The sequence below is a fragment of the Siphateles boraxobius genome, unplaced genomic scaffold, assembly GCF_051911475.1.
Source record: "Siphateles boraxobius isolate OS27281-9 unplaced genomic scaffold, OSU_SipBor_1 12, whole genome shotgun sequence".
Lineage (NCBI taxonomy): Eukaryota > Metazoa > Chordata > Actinopteri > Cypriniformes > Leuciscidae > Siphateles > Siphateles boraxobius.
The window spans coordinates 1,940,001-1,965,000 of NW_027508722.1; the positions used below are offsets into that span (position 1 = coordinate 1,940,001).

The 25,000-nt window shown below is 41.2% G+C and overlaps 1 protein-coding gene across 1 annotated transcript in view; it reads left to right on the top strand.

The window, feature by feature from the left end:
* The window catches only part of ascc3 (activating signal cointegrator 1 complex subunit 3), a 255,180-nt gene that overhangs the window by 154,575 nt on the left and 75,605 nt on the right, over nucleotides 1–25,000 (top strand). The window contains exons 15-20 of the mRNA XM_077206021.1: nucleotides 8,790–8,981; nucleotides 10,787–11,011; nucleotides 18,688–18,807; nucleotides 19,020–19,184; nucleotides 19,910–19,996; nucleotides 20,133–20,309. Of these exons, the coding sequence (XP_077062136.1) occupies nucleotides 8,790–8,981; nucleotides 10,787–11,011; nucleotides 18,688–18,807; nucleotides 19,020–19,184; nucleotides 19,910–19,996; nucleotides 20,133–20,309 (966 nt within the window). The remainder of the gene's footprint in view (nucleotides 1–8,789; nucleotides 8,982–10,786; nucleotides 11,012–18,687; nucleotides 18,808–19,019; nucleotides 19,185–19,909; nucleotides 19,997–20,132; nucleotides 20,310–25,000) is intronic.

Genomic DNA, 25,000 nt, shown 5'->3' on the forward strand with positions numbered 1-25,000 from the left:
GATGGGGGCGTGTATGTGTGCAATGCCGTTAAGCAATTCGTTACATCGCGAGAGCCCGCCGGCCCAAAGTTGCAAGTGTGGTTTTTCCACTCACAGGCACCATTCAACCCGAAAAAAAGTCATATAACCATTCCAATAACTCCGAAGCTGTTCAGTTAAGCTAAAAAAACTGCAAAGTTCCCCTTTAAGACTGGTAAAGTCGTTGTCTCAGCACTGAGCCTGCATGTGTTGACTCATTGCTCATACAGACTATTTTTTACCGATCCTGAGCATGATTTGAGAATCAGAGGTCATTGTGTTTGTGATGTCCACAGGCCCTCGCTCAGATCTGGTCACGTCTCAGTATCTGCATCACCCAGAGGTGTGTGTGGGTGTGTGTGTCGGTGTGGTATGGCTACTGTCTGCTTGTGTTAAGGCCGAGTAATGGCTAATCAGCGCTGTCTGCCACGGCCGGTGGAAAGCACCCGGGCTTCTGCTTAATAATCTCTCTTCAGATGCCCCTAATCAGCCTTGATCAGAGAGCCGATGCACTGCCATCTTGAATCCAACCTCTGAACGTGAACGCCTGGCCCAGCCTCACTTTAACTTACGCTCAGAAAGCACAGCGTTAATACTCTGTGACACCTCAAAGCAAACCTTAGCGTTTCAATTAGAGTCTCGCGGTGCCCTGGAGAACGCTTGCCACTCCTCTCCGTCTCAAACACACTCTCGCATGCATTTCACTGGGCGTTTCTCTTGTTTACCCTCTTATTTGTTGTGATTACTGATTTTTCAGGATGATTCATTTTCAGCTGCTGGCGAGTATAGAAAATAGGTTATGTGTTTAGAGAAACTAAAACAGAGCTGCTTTACATTTTGACCTTATTGCATTAGAAGTGAACAACTCTAAGCCCTATGTTTTCTTGGCGTCAGGGAGAAATCTAACATCTTCAAGGTTAAACTTCATCCGGCTCGTTATCTTCAAAACTTTGGTGTTTTGATTTTGTCAATGTTTTACAAAAAGGTACAATGTATGATCATTTATAATAGTTCACCCAAATTTTGCATCACTGGAACACTTATTCTTGCTTTTTCTTCTATAGAGCACAAAAGATTACATTTGGAGAATGTTCAGTGGTTTTTGGCCATATTATGAAAGTCTTTTGGAAAGTGGGATCCAAAGCTTTCGAGCTCCAACAAAAGAATGTAAGACCGGATTGGTGTGTTCTACTTCTCGATCACTTTATGTGATAAAAATATATCCTTGTATTCCCTTTCAAATCAAATCAAACATCAATCAACAAATGCATACAAAGACTAGTGTTGTAGTTGAGAGCACCTAAACCGAGACCAAGACCAGTACTTCTCAAATTCAGCGAAAAGATTTGCATCTACTGTCTGAGGAATGTCTTATATTTAATCAATACAGTTAAGATAATAAGACAGTGTAGAGCTGCAACCAATCAAATCACTTACAATCAAATTCATCTTTGTGTTGCAGAGGTGACACAGAAGTTGCGTCTGAATTGGTAAACCTGCATAAATAATGTTCAAATTATTTTTCTAAATAACATTTTGAATTTGGAAATGAAATGTGATAGTAAAATAAAATGATAGGTCTACTTTTAAATATGAAACTGAAATCCAAACACTTAATTAATGAGCCACGGAATTATTTATTCAACCCATTTGTTCAAAGAAGTTGATTCATTTAATAATGAAACGCGTTGCCGAAATTGCAAAAACGTGTGTCTAAAATTGATGTCACTTAATATTAACTTCTTGTTTATTGAAGATTTTTATAAAATCAACATCACATTTGCTATCGTGCTCATATTCGTGAAAACGGCTCTCTTGTGATATTGCTTGATTATATCCTGTTATATAAAAACAAGATCTCATACAAGTATTTTTTTGCAATCATAACTTGAATTTTGTGGTCATTTATATACATTTTGGGCATTTTTGAGACAATCCTGCATTGATTTCGAACTCGGCACCAGAGTAACAAAATAAATCACATTATAATTAAGTTATTGATTGCATTTTAAGCCGTTTTAAATCAAATAACATTAATGATGTAAACACATAAATCAGACAATTCACCGGCGATTTAGGGATATCCTCTCAGTTGTGGTCTTGAGATAAAATCCCGAGTCCTCGAAGTCTGAGACCAAGACCAGACCGAGAACAAATGCAGCCGAGACCGAGATCTTGAGTACTACAACACTCACAGACTACATCAAATATGATGACACAAACGGCATGACATGCTACAACCAATGAGGTTTGACATTTGAGGTCATGAGTTTGGTACAACACAAGGGTAAATTATGACAGAATTAAATTTTTCGGTGAACGAATACTGTAAAATCTACACTGTTTACTATTATGATGTCAATCAACATCTGTGATTTAAACACAGACTTGCGTAGGAACATTATTTTGTATTTTACATCAGTTGTGTTGGTGTTATGATGTGAACACATGGTTGCCCAGTTAACTTGCAACACTCTGAAATTCCTTATATGTCCAACAAGGAAAAAAAAAAGATTTGAGTCGATCCGGATCTTGAAGCTTTTTCCGCCTGAAAAGCCATTGATTCTTAGCAATCTCCAAATAAGCGCTCTGCTCACCTTAGCTATAGGGCTAGGTATTGACATAGCCTAGATGTCACAAATCAATTTGATTCTGATTCACAAGCTCGTGATTGGATTATGTTGTGATTTCGATTTGATTCGATATCGATCAGTTTGATCATATATCAGGTACAGTGCATGTCAATGTATCTTTAGGACATAAATCTCTCAACTAATGCTGTAAACTCTACAGTAAACCCTGGCAGTTCTATAATATTAAAGCTTAAAATTAGTTTAAATTAATTTTTTTTAAATATGATAATCAACACTCAAACAGTATACACATTTTTTAATTAGACATTAGTGGTTTTAATAAACGTTTTACTGATATCATTTTTTTGTAGTTCAATTTGTTGCTGAACTATAAACAAGCAGTCGCTGTAATAAAAGACATTTTCATGGCAGATTTATTCAAACATACAAAAATGAAACATCACTAACAGGTTAAGTAATATTTTAATAAATGTATGATACAGTCTATATTTATCAAAAATGCTCTTCTCTAAAGTTATCTCTTCTAGTTACTTGACACTGTTGTATTATTAACATATTTTCGTTTCTGAAACAGACTAAATGAGACATGATATATTTCTCTAAGTTTTACTGTATCTTTGTATGTGCATTCATGTTTATTTGGTGCTATAACTGGTAGTAAAGAGGAAGAGATGATCGGTTCACGTGCGATCTGCCAGTGCCAAAACAACATTTAGTGTTTGTATTTCATGATACAATTGGCTTAATTTAAAAGCTGAGACAAAGCGTTGGGATTATTGGATAGTAGGTGTGCTATAAAATAATGTTTAGTGAAGTTTTGCACATGCATCAACTGAAAACAACATACACTAAAAGATTGATTCTTGGGATTTAAGAACCAATATTGCTGCATCAAACCGAAGAGCGATTAAAATATTTATTGTAATAAATAGCAACCCAGCCATACTTAGCAACCACAATCAATGCCTTAGCAACCATCCAGAACACCCTAGCAACCAGATAATAACCACTCATCTCACAGTCTGATTCTGATGCCTTAGCAACCATTCAAACACCCTAGCATTGTGAGTTTTGCACGGACGAGCACCTGTTCAGACAATGTAAACTTCATACATTTGAAATGGCCTCGTGCTGGTAAAGGGCATAAATTGTGCGCTGGTGATGTTTTCAAATTACACATGGCATGATATGACAATGACACGAAATGACATGATCGCTTCTTAAAATCTCACCCCAGAATGTATAATTTAGCACTTTAGACTAGGGACCTGCATTTGTGTTTATAAAAAGGCTTGAAAGATGATGTTCCTCCTGAACGCTGCTGCTATGCCACATTAAAACAGAGAGCGGTTCTGTCATTACAGCGCTGATCGGATCCAGAGATCCACAGAGAGCAGCGGGTCGGACTAACAGATTGACCTAGAGAAGAACAGAAATAGCAAAAAAAGCTTTTTTGGGCTGAATTTCTTACGAACGAGCAATTCATTAAAGCAGTGTGATGATCAGTGGTAAGCAATGAGCTATATTATATTAAGCAATATTTATCTCATTACGACAGGATGGTATTTTTACACCTGTCATTATGTGATAAATGGAAGTAGTTTGATAAGGAAAAGCAGTGAATGTCCTTATTAAGGAGTTTTACATTCAATCAGCATATTGATCACCAAACAACCGCATACTAGCACTCATTTATAGAGAGTAAGTGGCCTCTAAAATTTAATTGGCTGCCCCAGGTGCCACTCGGAAATTCTTGATTCTGATTGGCCATTCATTCCCCTGAAGCCATTCTGAGGAAAATGTAACGTTACGTGACGTATTGTGTACAAGCTGTTTTATTGACGTGTTTTTCGCGGTTCAAACACCGATTGAGTGATTCCATGAGACACGATGCATTTCAGTATGTTGTACTTTACCGTGCAACATTCATTCTGATGTTCATTCATGTTTATTTGCTGCTGTAACTAGTAAAGAGGAGAAGATGACGTGAGGTGGACACAATGATCACGTCACATTAAAGAGCACCAAAATGGTATTTATTGTTAGAATTGCGTTATAAAATTTAATAAAACAATCTGAAAACTCAGACTTTGTTTCATGTCAAAAGCACCAAGCTTATTGCGATTATTGGATGGCGGGCGCTACAAATAAAGTTTTGGTTTTGTTTATGCATCAACTTAAAGACAAAAGACTAAAAGGACTCAGATCATCAAAATGAAGATCCATTAAAAAAAGAGAAACCAATATTTTCAGGGTTTGAAATTAACTCTTTCACTCACCGGCCAATTTGGCTACTAAATGTTTAAGTTCCCGGCCATTCAGAACTTCTACTAGCCAAAAGAAAAGTAAAGAAATTAACCAGATTAACTACGTCACAGCTATATATATATTGGATTTCTTACATTCATTTCTTATTCTAATCCTGTCATCCAGCATCTCCTCTCTTCCTCTTTCATCCTCATCACCAAAAATGTGTTTTAGATGGACAGATCATCAATACAGTACAAAGAACACAAAAAAATGATGTTGGAAAATAACAATGTCTTTTCTGTTTAACAAAATCTTTTTAATCTCTGCTATTGCTTCAATGCAAATGAACAAGCGCACTGTTATTTGTTGTGTAGTGACGTGTGTGTTCAAATAAGCCAGATATGAGCAGATTCTGTGCAATACACTGTATTTAATATATCATGAAGACTCACGAGTTCAGTATTTGTGCTAAATCTGTACAGATTTGTCTTCATCAGCGTGTAAACATAATAACACGCCGAGTTGGCCAGTGATTTGACAGCGTTTCCCGCCACTGACCATTTTTACACGTATTTGGCGGGTGTTCATTTTAAACCATGAACATGTTCAACGCAGCGCTAGGATCCGCACAGCTCACATGTTCTCCTGTTCTTGCTTCTCATGTTGCGTGCATGAAGCAGACACTGACTCCAGCAAAGCACAACATCTGAGAAGCGGGAATACAGCGTCATTGATTTCGGCCCTCTAAAATGGTTTCAGCTGACATATTTCTGCTGAATATTTTCGATTGCCCAAGTTTTGGTACTGTCCGAAATATTTATTGTTCCACATTTAATTGGGACAGTGTATATGTATTTTCTATTAACATTCATTTGAATGGTAATAAAAGGTCAATGAAATGTAATACCGTGATTTTTGGATGTGATACCATGGTAGCACAATGATATTCCCGTATATCGTACTATACTCTGATTCCATCACCATGGTACCAGCACAGTGCATTTCTCGATGGTGGAGACTGCAGTGAGACAGATGTGTGTGTATTTGCTATTCTGTGTGTGTTGAAGAGGGACAGACGTGTGTGTAATGGGCTGTTCTCAGCGGCACTGAGGCCTTGTTGCTGTTGACCTGCATTTAGACTCCGGCAGGGTGAGATCAAGCATCTGATGGTGCCAGCGCAGGTCACGACCCCCATCGGCTGTAAACACAACACACATCTCAATCACGCTTCTGTGACGGCACTGCTGCAGGGATTCACTTCTGTCTGCACGCATGAGGATTAGTTTTAAAGTCATTTATCATTTCTACACCAAATGGAAAGTCTCCTGTCGAGAAAACTGGAAGTACCGCCCCACAGTTACGCTATTGATTCATCCTATTGCTGCATCTGTATTCTATGGATATTTAATTCTAATACCATTCAATTCTGACTTTATATGTCCCGATTGCGTGTTATAAAGTCAGAATTGCGAGTTTTCTTCTAATATCACGTAATTCTACCTATAACACACAATTGCGACTAGGTTTGGGAATCTCTAGGCATTTCACGATTCGATTCGTTTACGATTCAGAGGACTGCGATGCGATTATAAAACGATTATCGATGCATCTTTTTTTCTTTACAGATTTTTTTTTCTCACTGTGTGAGGACTTGGTACTTTTATAGCAACGTATTTTCTAATGATCCATGATGAATATACTTCCAATATATTTTATTAATTAAACAAATGGAAGTGATTTGATTTTTTTGACACAATTGCAACTTTATATCACACAATTCTGACTTTATAACTCAATTGCGACTTTATATAACGCAATTCTGATATGTAAACTCGCATAGAAATCCATAGAAATCACATACTTCCCATAATATCAAAAATGTAACTTTATTTTTAATATAAAATATGACTTCTTTTTTTTAAATAATTGTCACTGAACCTGCCACAATCAATTTCCTCAAATGTACCGAGCGCCGTCCATGCATGACACACTTTTTAGTCATACAAATAGTCAACCACCAACATAACTTTTCAGTGCATGTTTTTTCTGCATCTTGTAACACCAAGAATTATTGTTTTTAGGGAAGCTCTTAATACTTAACAACAAAGAACAAAAAGTGCAATTCTTGTGCAAAAAAAATAAATTGCTTATTAATGTTGAGTTGATAGAATACACAAAAAACTGTCTGGGGAAAAGGCACTTCAAATGTATGTAAATCAAGACATTATCTTAGCAGCATTAACAACAAAATCGTTACACAAACTGAATAAATTATAATTACGAGATTACAGAATTCAGTCATTGAGCGTTTTCAGTGTAAACACTTCTGACTGGCGATTGCATTTGTAAATCATCAGAAACGTGTGTGATTGGGTGCAATTCTTAGCGCTGCAAAAAAGACAATTACATATTTGGTGAGTATATCTAAATATAATGGCGCAATCTACACTTTTCATTTATTTTCCTTTCGTATTTATTTTAATTCTGCAGGGGCAATTTTTTGACCCACATCTTGAATTTTGGTGGCATTGTTGTTTGAATATATTTTATCATATGATATGATTATATCATTTTTTTTTTAGATATGGTTTTATTATTAATATGGTGATTATCTCTAAGGTGGACACACAACATAATAAATTATATTAAATATCTGAATCTAACCATGTCATGCCAACATATGTAAAAGTCAGCCAGCTATTTATTATTACAGTGGATAGCATAAGTGAACACACCCATGCTAAAGTTGACTAAAAATAGGAATAAAAAATATTTTTGAAATTGATCTTAATGCCTTAATTTAAATAATGAGGGAAAATCCAACCTTTAAGGACACCAATTGTCTTTGTGAATGAATAATGTATCGGAAATAAATAAATGTTTTTCCTTAAAATACAGGTTGCATAAGTCAGGACACCCCTATGTTAAATTCCCATAGAGACTGGCAGATTTTTATTTTTAAAGGCCAGTTATTTCATGGATCCGGGATACTAGTCATCCTGATAAAGTTCCCTTGGCCTTTGGAATTAAAAAAGCCTCACATGATCACATTCCCTTCACCACACCTAGAGATTGGCATGGTGTTATTTCAGTTAGGATAATAGCTGGTTTGATTTGCATTGAGAGATGATCTTATGGACAGTTCCCCATGCCAATCTCTAGGTAAAGAAAATTGGTGTCCTTAAAGGTTGGGTTTTTCCTCATTTTTTAAATGAAGGCATTAAGATCAATTTCCAAAAGATGATTTTTTTATTCCTCTTTTTAGTCAACTTTATCATGGCTGTGTTCACTTATGCTATCCACTGTTTATCAGTTATTGTGCCTTTCGCCCTGACCACAAATACCATAATTTTACATATTCTTCAATTAATCAAAAACTGTTGATCTAATTACTTTTGACAAAACTGAAAAACATTAATAAGACCTATTCTGTAATTTTATCGATTTTCATTTGTTTGCTGTAAAATTATTTGAAATCATTAAATATTATATCAAATTAGTGCAGAATCACCTTTCCATTGCTGCCCGGGATCTTGTGGAGAATCAGCCAGATTACCATGTGTATAATGAAATGTTTAGGAAACTGCTGTGTTCAGTTTCTGTGCCATCTAGTGGTTTAGAGGAGAATAAAATCAAAGGTAACACTTTATTTCGATTGTCCACTTTATTTTGTCTTAATATATGCAACTTTGCAACTACATGCCAACTAACTCTCATTAGAGTATTAGTAGACTGTCTGCTTAATATCTGCACACACTTTATTTTGATGCTCCCCAACAGACGTTATACTACTCTGCATCTACTGGAAATAAAGTGTAACTAAATTGAATGCACGGTTTACCCCGGTGCACCTTTATCCCCACTGTAACCTCTTCACTGCAGACTAGTGTGTGTGTTTCCTGATGTGTGATGCTGTGTGTGCCACAGGTGCAGCGCTCCAGAAACAAGCAGATGAGGGAGATGTTTCCCGATGGCTTCGGGATCCATCACGCCGGGATGTTACGGCAGGACCGAACACTCATGGAAAACATGTTTTCAAGAGGATACATAAAGGTTCTGGTGTGCACCGCCACGCTGGCCTGGGGTGTTAACTTACCCGCTCACGCAGTCATCATCAAGGTCAGGACACATCGCTGCTGGCGTGTGTATGCGTGCATGAAACGCTGCATTATTAAAGTGCCCATATTATGCTTTGCGGCTATTACCTTTCATGTCGTATATTTATAGCTGTTTGTAAATGTAAAACATCTGCAAATATCAAGATACATTTTAGACATTAAAAAAAGAGTTTTTGTCTATCAAAAGAAAGAAGTGATTCTGAACTGCCTGAAATTCCAGTCTTACTTTCTGCACAAACCTATGTAGGATTGTGTCAAATTTGCATAATGGTCTTCATTGGCTGCCCACGAACAGTCTATTTTGCCCCGCCCTCAAACACTAGTTTTAGCAGAGACTGGAAGAAATTGGTTAGTTTTGGCAAGATGTCGAGAAGACGCTATTTTCAGCACTGCGAATCCGTTTTGGTGCACTTCCAAACCAATTTATATGGTAAAACCGACACCATCATTACTGTTTGTATCATTGTGTATCAAATGTTGAGAAAGAGCTAAAATTCATAAATGCTAATGGGGGTTTGGTTTTGGGCATGCACTGTGTCCTGGAGACTGGGCCATCTGACTAATCAGAGCAGAGGAGCCCATCACAACAGACTGGGTCATCTGACCAGTGACCAATCAGAGCAGAGTAGACCAATCACAACAGACTAGGCCATCTGACCAATCAGAGCAGAGTAGACCAATTACAACAGAGTGGGCCATCTGACCAATCAGAGCAGATTAAACCAATCAAAACAGACTGGGCCATCTGACCAATCAGAGTAGACCAATCACAACAGACTGGGCCATCTGACCAATCAGAGCAGAGCAGCTCTCAGAAAGGAGGGGTTTAGAGAGATTGAATCCTTTATCGAATCGTTTCAGAGAATGTGAGAAGAGAGATGAGTCTATATTATATATTATGAGAAAATAAAGTGTTTTTGGTCTTGGCTGCATGTAAACCTGTTGAAGGAGACTCCAAAAAAAATGCAGATCCTTTAAATAAGCATTATAGGGGCACTTTAATCATAATTCAAAAATCATAATTTTTGATCATAATCAAAAACCAAGGAAATGTGTTGTGGGGCTAATAATGCAGGTATACTCTTTAAGCCTTTGATACTTAATGGAGAGGAAGTTGAGCAGGTGGGATCTTTTAAATACCTGGGTACAGAGATTGACTCCCAGTTTAAATTTGATAAGCACTCAGAAAATGTTTTTAAGAAGACGTATCAACGTCTAGGTTTATTGAGGAAATTGAGGAGTTTTAATGTTGAAAAGGACATTCTGACAGTGGTGTATAAATCACTTATCGAATCTGTGCTTACTTTCAACATTGTATCCTGGTTTAACTCTCTTTCTGTCAAATGTAAAAATAGACTGTTAAGGATTATAATTATGGCTGGTAAAATTATTGGTGAGAAACAAGTAACTCTGTCTGATCTTTACACTGCGGCAGTGAAAAGGAAAGCGTCTGTTATTGTGACAGACTCTACTCATCCCCTGCATAGTTCATTTAATGTACTTCCATCTGGTAGACGATATAAAGTACCTTTGGTGAAAAAGGCCAAGTATAAGAAGACTTTTATTCCGACTGCCATTGATATTTTAAATAGGAAATAGGGGAGGGGAGGGGAGGAGGGGGGAGGCGTGTCTTAAATAGTGTGGTTGTCTTTTGTATTGTACTGTTTGTTGAGCCCTTGTCTAAAGACAATTTTCTACCCCCCTGTGGGGATAGACAATAAAGCTTTTTTGAATTGAATTTTGAATTGAATTTTTGAATTCTGTAATCTTGAGAATGAGCTTTAAATGATTCCTGTCTGATATCAGGGTACTAATATCTATGATGCCAAGCGTGGAGCGCTGGTGGATCTGGGCATCCTGGACGTGATGCAGATCTTCGGTCGTGCCGGACGGCCACAGTTTGACAAGTACGGTGAGGGAACCATCATCACGACCCATGAGAAGCTGAGCCATTACCTGACGCTCCTGACCCAGCAGAACCCCATCGAGAGCCAGTTCCAGCAGAGCCTATCTGACAACCTCAACGCTGAGGTACAGCCACACACACTGCCAACCTCAACGCTGAGGTACAGCTACACACACTGCCAACCTCAACACTGAGGTACAGCCTCACACACTGTCAACTTCAATGCTGAGGTACAGCCACACACACTGCCAACCTCAACACTGAGGTACAGCCACACACACTACCAACCTCAACACTGAGGTACAGCCTCACACACTGCCAACCTCAACGCTGAGGTACAGCCACATACACTACCAACCTCAACACTGAGGTACAGCCACACACACTGTCAACTTCAATGCTGAGGTACAGCCACACACACTGCCAACTTAAACACTGAGGTACAGCCTCACACACTGCCAACCTCAACGCTGAGGTACAGCCACATACACTACCAACCTCAACACTGAGGTACAGCCACACACACTGCCAACCTCAACGCTGAGGTACAGCCACACACACTACCAACCTCAACGCTGAGGTACAGCCACACACACTGCCAACCTCAACGCTGAGGTACAGCCACACATACTACCAACCTCAACACTGAGGTACAGCCACACACACTGCCAACCTCAACGCTGAGGTACAGCCACACACACTACCAACCTCAACACTGAGGTACAGCCACACACACTGCCAACCTCAACGCTGAGGTACAGCCTCACACACTACCAACCTCAACTCTGAGGTACAGCCACACACACTGCCAACCTCAACACTGAGGTACAGCCACACACACTGCCAACCTCAACACTGAGGTACAGCCACACACACTGCCAACCTCAACGCTGAGGTACAGCCACACACACTGCCAACCTCAACGCTGAGGTACAGCCACACACACTGCCATCCTCAATGCTGAGGTACAGCCACACACACTGCCATCCTCAACACTGCGGTACAGCCACACACACTGCCAACCTCAACACTGACGTACAGCCACACACACTGCCAACCTCAACACTGACGTACAGCCACACACACTGCCAACCTCAACGCTGCGGTACAGCCACACACTCTACCAACCTCAACGCTGCGGTACAGCCACACACACTGCCATCCTCAATGCTGAGGTACAGCCACACACACTGCCATCCTCAACGCTGCGGTACAGCCACACACACTGCCAACCTCAAGGCTGAGGTACAGCCACACACACTGCCAACCTCAACGCTGAGGTACAGCCACACACACTGCCAACCTCAATGCTGAGGTACAGCCACACACACTGCCAACCTCAACGCTGAGGTACAGTCACACACACTGCCAACCTCAATGCTGAGGTACAGCCACACACACTGCCATCCTCAATGCTGAGGTACAGCCACACACACTGTCAACCTCAGCACGGAGGTACTGCCACACACACTGCCAACCTCAACACTGTGGTACAGCCAAACACACTGCCAACCTCAACAATGAGGTACAGCCACACACACTGCCAACCTCAACACTGAGGTACAGCCTCACACACTACCAACCTCAACACTGACGTACAGCCACACACACTGCCAACCTCAACACTGAGGTACAGCCACACACACTGCCAACCTCAACACTGAGGTACAGCCACACACACTGCCAACCTCAACGCTGCGGTACAGCCATACACACTACCAACCTCAACACTGAGGTACAGCCACACACACTGCCAACCTCAACACTGCGGTATAGCCAAACACACTGCCAACCTCAACACTGCGGTACAGCCAAACACACTGCCAACCTCAACACTGAGGTACAGCCACACACACTGCCAACCTCAACACTGAGGTACAGCCACACACACTGCCAACCTCAACGCTGAGGTACAGCCACACACACTGCCAACCTCAACACTGAGGTACAGCCACACACACTGCCATCCTCAACACTGAGGTACAGCCACACACACTGCCAACCTCAACACTGCGGTACAGCCACACACACTGCCAACCTCAACGCTGCGGTACAGCCACACACACTACCAACCTCAACACTGCGGTACAGCCAAACAGACTGCCAACCTCAACACTGAGGTACAGCCACACACACTGCCAACCTCAACGCTGCGGTACAGCCACACACACTGCCAACCTCAACACTGAGGAACAGCCACACACACTGCCATCCTCAACACTGAGGTACAGCCACACACACTGCCAACCTCAACACTGCGGTACAGCCACAGACACTGCCAACCTCAACGCTGCGGTACAGCCACACACACTACCAACCTCAACGCTGCGGTACAGCCAAACACACTGCCAACCTCAACACTGCGGTACAGCCACACACACTGCCAACCTCAACGCTGCGGTACAGCCACACACACTACCAACCTCAACACTGCGGTACAGCCAAACACACTGCCAACCTCAACACTGAGGTACAGCCACACACACTGCCAACCTCAACACTGAGGTACAGCCACACACACTGCCATCCTCAACACTGAGGTACAGCCACACACACTGCCATCCTCAACACTGAGGTACAGCCACACACACTGCCAACCTCAACGCTGCGGCACAGCCACACACACTACCAACCTCAACACTGCGGTACAGCCAAACACACTGCCAACCTCAACACTGAGGTACAGCCACACACACTGCCATCCTCAACACTGAGGTACAGCCACACACACTGCCAACCTCAACACTGCGGTACAGCCACACACACTGCCAACCTCAACACTGAGGTACAGCCACACACACTGCCAACCTCAACACTGCGGTACAGCCACACACACTGCCAACCTCAACGTTGAGGTACAGCCACACACACTGCCAACCTCAACACTGAGGTACAGCCACACACACTGCCATCCTCAACACTGTGGTACAGCCGCCACACACACTACCAACCTCAACACTGCGGTACAGCCAAACACACTGCCAACCTCAACACTGAGGTACAGCCACACACACTGCCAACCTCAACACTGCGGTACAGCCACACACACTGCCAACCTCAACGTTGAGGTACAGCCATACACACACTGCCAACCTCAACACTGAGGTACAGCCACACACACTGCCAACCTCAACGCTGCGGTACAGCCACACACACTGCCAACCTCAACACTGCGGTACAGCCACAGACACTGCCAACCTCAACGCTGCGGTACAGCCACACACACTGCCAACATCAACGCTGCGGTACAGCCAAACACACTGCCAACCTCAACACTGCGGTACAGACACACACTGCCAACCTCAACGCTGCGGTACAGCCACACACACTACCAATCTCAACACTGCGGTACAGCCAAACACACTGCCATCCTCAACACTGAGGTACAGCAACACACACTGCCATCCTCATCACTGAGGTACAGCCACACACACTGCCAACCTCAACGCTGCGGTACAGCCACACACACTACCAACCTCAACACTGCGGTACATCCAAACACACTGCCAACCTCAACACTGAGGTACAGCCACACACACTGCCATCCTCAACACTGAGGTACAGCCACACACACGGCCAACCTCAACACTGCGGTACAGCGACACACACTACCAACCTCAACACTGCGGTACAGCCACACACACGGCCAACCTCAACACTGCGGTACAGCGACACACACTACCAACCTCAACACTGCGGTACAGCCAAACACACTGCCAACCTCAACATTGAGGTACAGCCACACACACTGCCATCCTCAACACTGAGGTACAGCCACACACACTGCCAACCTCAACACTGCGGTACAGCCACACACACTGCCAACCTCAACACTGAGGTACAGCCACACACACTGCCATCCTCAACACTGCGGTACAGCCAAACACACTGCCAACCTCAACACTGAGGTACAGCCACACACACTGCCATCCTCAACACTGAGGTACAGCCACACACACTGCCAACCTCAACACTGCGGTACAGCCACACACACTGCCAACCTCAACACTGAGGTACAGCCACACACACTGCCAACCTCAACACTGCGGTACAGCCACACACACTGCCAACCTCAACCTTGAGGTACAGCCACACACACTGCCAACCTCAACACTGAGGTACAGCCACACACACTGCCATCCTCAACACTGCGGTACAGCCACCACACACACTGCCAACCTCAACACTGAGGTACAGCCACACACACTGCCAACCTCAACACTGAGGTACAGCCACACACACTGCCAACCTCAACACTGCGGTACAGCCACACACACTGCCAACCTCAACGTTGAGGTACAGCCACACACACTGCCAACCTCAACACTGAGGTACAGCCACACACACTGCCAACCTCAACACTGCGGTACAGCCACAGACACTGCCAACCTCAACGCTGCGGTACAGCCACACACACTGCCAACCTCAACGCTGCGGTACAGCCAAACACACTGCCAACCTCAACACTGCGGTACAGCCACACACACTGCCAACCTCAACGCTGCGGTACAGCCACACACACTACCAACCTCAACACTGCGGTACAGCCAAACACACTGCCATCCTCAACACTGAGGTACAGCCACACACACTGCCATCCTCATCACTGAGGTACATCCACACACACTGCCATCCTCATCACTGAGGTACAGCCACACACACTGCCAACCTCAACGCTGCAGTACAGCCAAACACACTGCCAACCTCAACACTGAGGTACAGCCACACACACTGCCATCCTCAACACTGAGGTACAGCCACACACACTGCCAACCTCAATGCTGCGGTACAGCCACACACACTGCCAACCTCAACACTGCGGTACAGCCACACACACTACCAACCTCAACACTGCGGTACAGCCAAACACACTGCCAACCTCAACACTGAGGTACAGCCACACACACTGCCAACCTCAACACTGCGGTACAGCCACACACACTGCCAACCTCAACGTTGAGGTACAGCCACACACACTGCCAACCTCAACACTGAGGTACAGCCACACACACTGCCAACCTCAACGCTGCGGTACAGCCACACACACTGCCAACCTCAACACTGAGGTACAGCCTCACACACTACCAACCTCAACACTGAGGTACAGCCACACACACTGCCATCCTCAACACTGAGGTACAGCCACACACACTGCCAACCTCAATGCTGCGGTACAGCCACACACACTGCCAACCTCAACACTGCGGTACAGCCACACACACTACCAACCTCAACACTGCGGTACAGCCAAACACACTGCCAACCTCAACACTGAGGTACAGCCACACACACTGCCAACCTCAACACTGCGGTACAGCCACACACACTGCCAACCTCAACGTTGAGGTACAGCCACACACACTGCCAACCTCAACACTGAGGTACAGCCACACACACTGCCAACCTCAACGCTGCGGTACAGCCACACACACTGCCAACCTCAACACTGAGGTACAGCCTCACACACTACCAACCTCAACACTGAGGTACAGCCACACACACTGCCATCCTCAACACTGAGGTAAAGCCACACACACTGCCAACCTCAACACTGAGGTACAGCCTCACACACTACCAACCTCAACACTGAGGTACAGCCAGACACACTGCCATCCTCAACACTGAGGTAAAGCCACACACACTGCCATCCTCAACACTGAGGTACAGCCACACACACTGCCAACCTCAATGCTGCGGTACAGCCACACACACTGCCAACCTCAATGCTGAGGTACAGCCACACACACTGCCAACCTCAACGCTGAGGTACAGCCACACACACTACCAACCTCAACGCTGAGGTACTCTCAACGCGATGCAACTATGGGATGCAATGTAATCAATCAAAAAACACAGCCAATCAGATGAGCGGGAATGAGTGGGCTCTCTCGGCAAGCACCCGGCTCTCTCAACGAAATGGATAATTAGCTACATAATGAACATTACACCATTTTAACACTATTAAAATACATACTGAGTTACTTACTGAAACAATCGTTGTCGTAGAATACACTTGTCTGTTAAATGAGTTGACAGTTTGAACGTTCTTGTTCACTTTTATTTATTCTGAAGATCTGAGGTGAATTGTTGCTTTCAGTACGGCTATAAAAGACAAAATGATATGCAAACTCACACAGACGCTTTTAACATTAAATAAAGCACATAAACTGTAGCCTACCTGAAAATAGCATACTTTCTGTTCTCCGCGACGTCGCAGAAATAGGAACCGTTTCTAAAATAGGATCGTCGCGTATCGCCGTCGCGGCTGGTTAGGACAAAACTCGCATTAAAGGGATAGTTCACCCAAAAATGAAAATGAGCCCATGATTTACTCACCCTGAAGCCTTCCTAAGTGTATATGACTTTCAGACGAATACAAAAAAATGTATCATAAAAAAACGTCCTGGCTCTTCCAAACTTGATAATGGGAGTGAATCAAGTGAAGCGATGCGTTCGTGTCAGATGATGGACTTCCAAAGACAGACTCCCATTCACTCCCATTGTATTCGTCTGAAAGAAGAATGTCATATACACCTAGGATGGTCAGGGTGAGTAAATCATGGACTAATTTTCATTTTTGGGTGAACTATCCCTTTAGCATGGAAAATATATATTTTATCGCGTGTTGTTGCTTCTGGTTAGGACACATGTAGTCACTGACAGTGACAAGCCTATTCTTTAAATTTAACAAAAAGTGTTTTTGTTCTCAGCTTCAATTTGTTAAAGGCCAAAAGTTGTAAACTTTTTTTACAAATAAAGGAAAAGCCTGTTTAAATGAACAACATCTCCCCTCTTGCTGTATCAGAATCTCACAGATTTAATTTATGATTGCCAGTGTCACAATAATAATGTCTATTCCTAAGATCAAGTTGCCTCATTCTTTCAGTTTTATGATTACATGACCTTGAGAATAATTTATTTTTTAAATACAGTAAATGGTAGATTATAACGCTATATATTTTATGCTGATGTATTGTATTTCTAAAGTGTTAAAAAGGGAAAAAACATAAACAATGTGTACCGAATCTAACCGAAAACTGTGACAAAAAACAGAGCCATGATACAAACCGAACCGAGGATTTTGTGAACCGTTCCACACCTAATATATATATATATATGAAAAAAGCACAAAAAAATTACTTAAATTAAAATTAAAATGAAGCTAATTCAAAATATTAATAAAAATGTAAAATTAGATTATATAAATCACCTCCTACTATATAATCACAAATTGTTCTAACACTAAAACCCAAAGTCTGGCTGTCTTTTTGTCTCTAAATTGTATTGATTTTATTTGTCACTAAATTTATTTTGCACTGAACAAGGAGTTTCACTTTAGTTTTTGTTTGTTTGCAAACGTATGTTTTTATTTAAAAAATGTTGTTAGCAAAAATATTTGACAGCTAGAATGTGTCTTTGTAATTGAATTAATGATAATAAGTTTGGAAAAGAATGAAATGAGCTTAATGAACTCATCCAGATGTAATAATAGTAGAAGAACAGAGCTGTTCCTGACTCTGCCACATGATGGCAGCATCTGCAAGCGTTTCCCATTAGAAACTCATGATCCGTTCATACAACAGATGGCGCAGTGACATCAGACATCACTTGAATATTAGATTAAAATCATTTCTGCGTTACGGCTGTGTCTGTGCATGGCATATCAATTATCATATTATGTCCAAGATCTCAATCACATAGTTAGTAATATTAAACACAACCCACACCTCTAGAAAACATTAGGATTTGATTTAAAGTGCTTGAAATGTGATGCTTGCTTATTTTTGGTTGTTGTGTGCAGATCGCTCTAGGGACGGTCACTAATGTTGATGAAGCCGTCCGGTGGTTGAGTTACACGTATCTGTACGTGCGAATGAGAGCCAATCCACTCGTTTACGGGATCAACCACAAGGCCTGTCAGGTGCTCATGCTCTCATAATCTGCTGTTAATATTCTCAGATTCCCCGGTTTTCAGTTTTTATTTATATGTTCGGTGTAAAAATATATTTATTATATAGTTATATTATATTAGTTATACAGTTATATTTTCCTCTCTTGTTATAGTTTATTATGTCAAATGATTTGTTGTGTAATATTTTGCTAATAGTTGATTATAATTGTGGTGTTGTTCAGATGGACCCGCAGCTGGAGCTCTACAGGAAGGAGTTAGTGGTGGAGTCGGGCAGAAAGCTGGATAAAGCTCGGATGATCCGTTTCGACGAGAGGACGGGTTATTTTGCGTCCACAGATCTTGGCAGGACAGCCAGTCACTTCTACATAAAGTACAACACTATGGAGGTGAGATGTGTACGAGTGTATAGAGCGAGACATTGGCTGCATGCAGTATTTCATTCATAAAGAAAACATGACGGTTAACTTGGCAAAAAAACTAACACTGTATGACATTTTAAAAAGACAAATTATTGCTTTAGTCCACAATTTTTTGTCTTTTATTCAGCAAGGACACATTAAATTAATCAAAAGTGACAGTGAATAAAGTTATAATATTACGAAGGATTTATGTTTCAAATAAATGCTGTGCTTTTGAACTTACTTTTCATCAAATAAATCTGAAAAAAAGTATAATGTTTTCCACAAAAATATTGCGCAGCACAACTGTCGGTAACATTGATAATAATCAGAAATGTTTCTTGAGCATCAAATCAGCAGATTAGAGTGATTTTTTTTATTCAGCAAGGATGCATTAAATTGATCAAACGTGACAGTAAAGACGTTTGTAATATTGCAAAATATTTATATTTTAAATATTCTTTCTATTCATCAAAGTATCCTGCCGAAAAATAAATAGATTTATAATTTTCCATAAAAATATTGCGCAGGACAACTGTTTTCAACATTGATAATAATCATAAATGTTTCTTGAGCATCAAGTCAACATATTCGAGTGATTTCTGAAGGATCATGTGACACTGAAGACTGCAGTAATGATGCTGAAAATGCAGCTTTGATTGGCTTAATGTATATTAAATGCATATTTAATATTCTTTCTTTACATTCCACAGACGTTCAATGAGCTTTTCAGCGCGCAGAAGACCGAAGCAGATATTCTGAGCATCGTTTCAAAAGCTGAAGAGTTTGAGCAGATCAAGGTGAGCGGTTGTCGATTCCACACACACACACACACACACACACACACACACACACACACACACACACACACACACAGAAAACGGCTGTATGTTGGTCTTCAGTAACGGGTAAACGGAGTGTGTGTGTGACGCACAGGTCCGGGACGAGGAGCTGGAGGAACTGGAGAAGATGTTGTGTGAGTTCTGTGAGCTTCCAGCGGCTGGAGGAGTGGAGAACGGTTACGGGAAGATCAACATCCTCCTGCAGACGTACATCGGGCGCGGGGAAGTGGACAGCTTCTCCCTCATCTCTGACCTGTCTTATGTAGCGCAGGTGAGACACTAACATCATGTGTGCTTTAAAAGTGGCTTACACATCGAGAAAATAAACATGCCAAATCATATGCAACTGCACATCAATTAGGGGAGATTGTGTTTAGAGTCGTGTCTTAAATATTCACAATGTTTCTCCAATTATGACCAAATTTCATCACTTCAATGGGAATCGACGCAAAGAAGAGTTTTCCCTGGCGTAGAAGCTTAATTATGCGAGTCGAGTTCAATTCTGGTGAATTTTGTAAATTAGCTGAAGATCCAAAATGGACGAGATGCTCATCCAGCAAGTTTTGCAAAACACTTATATATTATAAAAGCTGGCTGTCTGAAAATGTTTATTTCGTTGACATTATTCATTGCAATTTGTCACATTCGGTCCTGCTTTCTTTTATCCTCCAAATTTGCTGAGTAAATATGAATATTTATACATGAAAAATCAATTCATTTAATGAAACACTGGGTTTTAAAGGAATATTTCCTATTACTTACATGCTCATGCTGCGCTTTTCCACGCACTGAAAACTGATGGAGACACCGATGAGTACCAGAAAGGATGCAGTGACACAATAAACCACAACACAACATTTGACTAGAGATGCACCGATGTATCGGCCAGTAATCAGTATCGGCTTATTAAAGCTATCGGTCAATAGTTTAAAATAAGCTGATGATCAGGGCTTTATATTCCGTCTATCAAAAGGGTGCGAAAAATCGTGTCTGACTGCAACTCACACTGTATCTTTAAAAAAAAACTCCCCTGTGTTGAATTTAGGGCAAGTTAATGTGACAATAACGCATTAAAGGTTAAAAATGGCTACATAAAAGCAGGCTTTATTTGACCCTCTAAATCCCCCGTAGTTCAAGCCAGGGTTGCCAGATCTACGGTTTCCCTTCATCTCACATTATTTGTAGCTCCTCCCATCGCTAACAGTTTTGTGCTCTGTTACTTGTGATACTTACTGTAAGAAAAACAGTCTCAGCTTTCAAATTCTGTCCATTTTACCACCAAATTCCAACAATAAATGGCGTTTTGACACTCTTAAATGAGACTGATCGCTGTATCGCCTCAGTTCAAGTCTTTTCTTCCACTTTAATACTAATTTCATCTAGAAAAACATGTTTGAATATCAGAAGCTTATTAACTGTTAATTATATGTATGTTTGAATATATTTGCCATTTAAGAAGTGTTTATGAAAACTACCTTATGTGCAACTGAGTTGTATACAAACATTTCTGCTTTTATTTGAGTGTAAATATTATATCTGGAAATAAATAGCAGTTGAGTGTTAATTGTAACCTCTAATATTATAGTGTGCCAAATGAGCGGGTTCCCTGGATAGTTTCCAGCATTATTTGGGAGAGATTTTTTTTCTTTTAAGAAACTTCAAACTATCACCCAATGTCATTCTGAATATTTGAAATGTAGTATCAGTGCATCTCTACATTTGACACCATTATTAAAGTGATTTGTTGCCTAGATTGTTTGACATTTGAAGGCTAAAAAGCTTAATGTGCATAAATGTAGGTCTGGATTACGCCAACAATATGATGGTTCTTTTGTGATCGTGGCACATTTAAAAAAGCGTTGAATTGAACTCAAGTGTGGATTAAATTCGAGAGCTGCAGAGATGAATGGACTGCGTTTATGGTGATGTCTATTTCCATTGTCGTTGTATGGAAAAGATCCATGAAAAAAAACACACGCATGCTTCGAGCAACACAAGGACTAAATTGTGACAGAAATTGTGAGTGGAGTATTTTGTGTTGTGTGTGACTGAGAGGTTAGGATGGGATGTGCTCTGTGGAAGACATTCATGATATCTTCCATTCCATTACATGTGCTCAGATAGTTGAAATCTCTCGGAGAAATTCCCTCTTTGCTCCTAATCGGGCTGATTTCAGATGTGCAGCTGGGATCCGGCAGTGGGAGGCATTTCCGTGTCAAACGTTTGTTGATTTTAAATCCAGACCTTCTCTAATGCTCGGGTCTGAGATCTCTCTCTCCGGCACTCTTCATGGATTTCAGATGTACATGTTTAGATACACACACACACACACACACACACACACACAGACACAATGATTCTTTGGATGGTTTTTGCATCTGTTCAGGAATCTTCCCGTCGTTCAGCTGAAGATTGAAGAGAACAGACTCGGTTCTGAGCGAATGGTTCTTTGGATCCAGTTATTTTTTAATTATTCAGTCGAACTGATTCTCCAAGCATTTGTAAATCGACTGAGTATAAGTAAAAGGTTGAGTGACTTGCGCTAGACAACAGCAAAGAAAAAATATATATAATTTATAATTTTGCTCTTTCCCCACCATTGACGAGATGTATTTCATTTATGACACGTTTACGTCAAAAATTATTTTTCTCCGCTTTTTGTTCAATGTTTTTTATTTTTTGCTTGTTTGTTTGTTTGTGAAATTTTTATTTTATTTTTTATTTGTTCTTTCTCTGTCCTTATCCCCATATTCTGGCGATCATGATCGTTTTGTGAATATGATCAAAAATGTGGGTGCAACTTTTTTTGTAAACACTGGCAGGGAAAGATCTTTTTGTGTTGCAGGCTTTCAGTGATATTCAAAATCATAATATTTATGGATTTGATCTTTTTTTTTCAGTGGAACCACAATTTGGACCACAATTTCAGCAACTAATGCAAGAAGTATTAAGATTTTTTTTTTTAAATCATCTGAAGATATAATGCCATATTCCAGATGTTGTAAATATATAATTTCCAAATATTTTCTTCTTCTACCCCTAAAATACACAATTTATAAATGTATTTTAAACCTTCCCTCTGATAATTTTGACCCGTAAAATATTTTTAGAAAAATTAATAATTGAGTGTTCATTCTGAGAGGTCCAAGACGTCAGGACTTTAGTTGCACTTGAAGCATGAATACACAAAGCAACTATTTATGTATTATTTATTGATCAAATCTAGTACTTTAAAGGTAAATAAGAGAGAAAAAAGCTTTCTGGACAAAAAAAAATTAAGTATAATTGTAGGGCTTCGAGCCATTTTGACCCGCGAGGGAAGGATTTGTTACAAAACACGAGGGAAGGATGAAGGTTAAGTAGTGATAATAGCAAACTGTTTTCTCAAGCATTCAAAACACTATTGTGTAATTAAATCTTTAAAACTCTCCAAACTAAAGATGAGTTTTTCACCCCTGACCGCACAACCCTAAAGATTCCCAATGCTCTTTGCAACAGATCAGTCCACAAACCTCATTTGAAGTTGAAAGCTGTGCGTTTAGTGTGCTGTGCTTCGAGTGCATGATGGGATGGTTCTGCTGGGTGTCGGATGAAAGACTCTCGTGGCCTGTTAAACATCAGCATCTGGGTCAGCAGGTGTTTGTCCTCGCACTCGTTCATTTCTGCTCAATCCATCAGTGACACACCAGATCAGTCCATCATAGCAGTCAGATCTATGAGTGAACGTGCACCTTATAGATCAAAGTAATGTAGGATTCTCTAAGCCATCTGAGCATAACTCACACTCGACCCATCAAACATACAGACACTGCGCTGTGATCTACACCGACAGCAGTCAGAGCAAACCCACATTAGTTATTCCATAAAATGTGTTCTAGATAATGAACTAAATTTAAAAGAGCCCTTTAAAAGCTGTATCCCATAAGAAGAGAATTGTATATGACAAATCTGTTTAAAATGACGCTCTCCCATTAGTCAAGCTGTTTTATAAGGTTATCCACTGCCAAGTATCCATCATTGAGGACCTCAACCAGCTGAAAACTACTCACTTTATTTCAGTATCTCTTATTAACTCTTTCCCCGCCATTGACGGACATTTCTGGCGTCCCGTGTTTTCACTGTTATACTGTAGGGGGCGCTGTTACACATCTTCTGATAGATTACTGAATCTCCTGATCCTGTGTGTGTGCGCAGCACGTGTTCAGTCGATAGGTATGCGCGTTTAGATATATCTGTGCGCAGGCGTGTAGTCCTTAACAAATCAACCCTACTTGTTTAACCCTAATCAACAAACTACTTGTTTGGCCTTAAAAATGTATAATACATAATTTTTTGTCGCGTCGGCTTAGCCACGTGAACCGGAATTATCTTGACAACGTTTTATCAGTACAGAGGTAAAGGGAAGGAGGCCTTCACAAGGGAAAGACTAGTGACACTAAAGGATGCGTTGTCGTCGTGTCCATGCGCAGGTCTTTCATCAGATCTGGATACAGCCTGGATCCGGTGGACTGCGGTAAACCTCGGGATAAACAGAGATACTAATATAAGCGTAGACGCCATCCTTCTTATGATGTAACGAGTACATCAGTATTTATGGGAAGTGTTCCCGGTTCCGGCTGATCTAAACTATGCAGCCTAACATTGAATTATAGAAGTTTATAATGTGCTATCCATATGCTAGGTCAAAGAGATGTGTTTTTAGTCAGACAGACTGTGTCTGCTTCCCGGACAATGTTAGGAAGATTGTTCCAAAGTTTTGGTGCTAAATAGGAAAAGGATCTACCGCCAGCAGTTGATTTAGATATTCTAGGTATTATCAACTGGCCAGATTTTTGAGATCGCGATAGACATGAAGAACTATAATGCGTTAAGAGCGCACTCATGTACTGCGGAGCTAAACCATTTAGTGCTTTGTAAGTAATCAGCAATATTTTAAAATGTATACGATGTTTAATAGGGAGC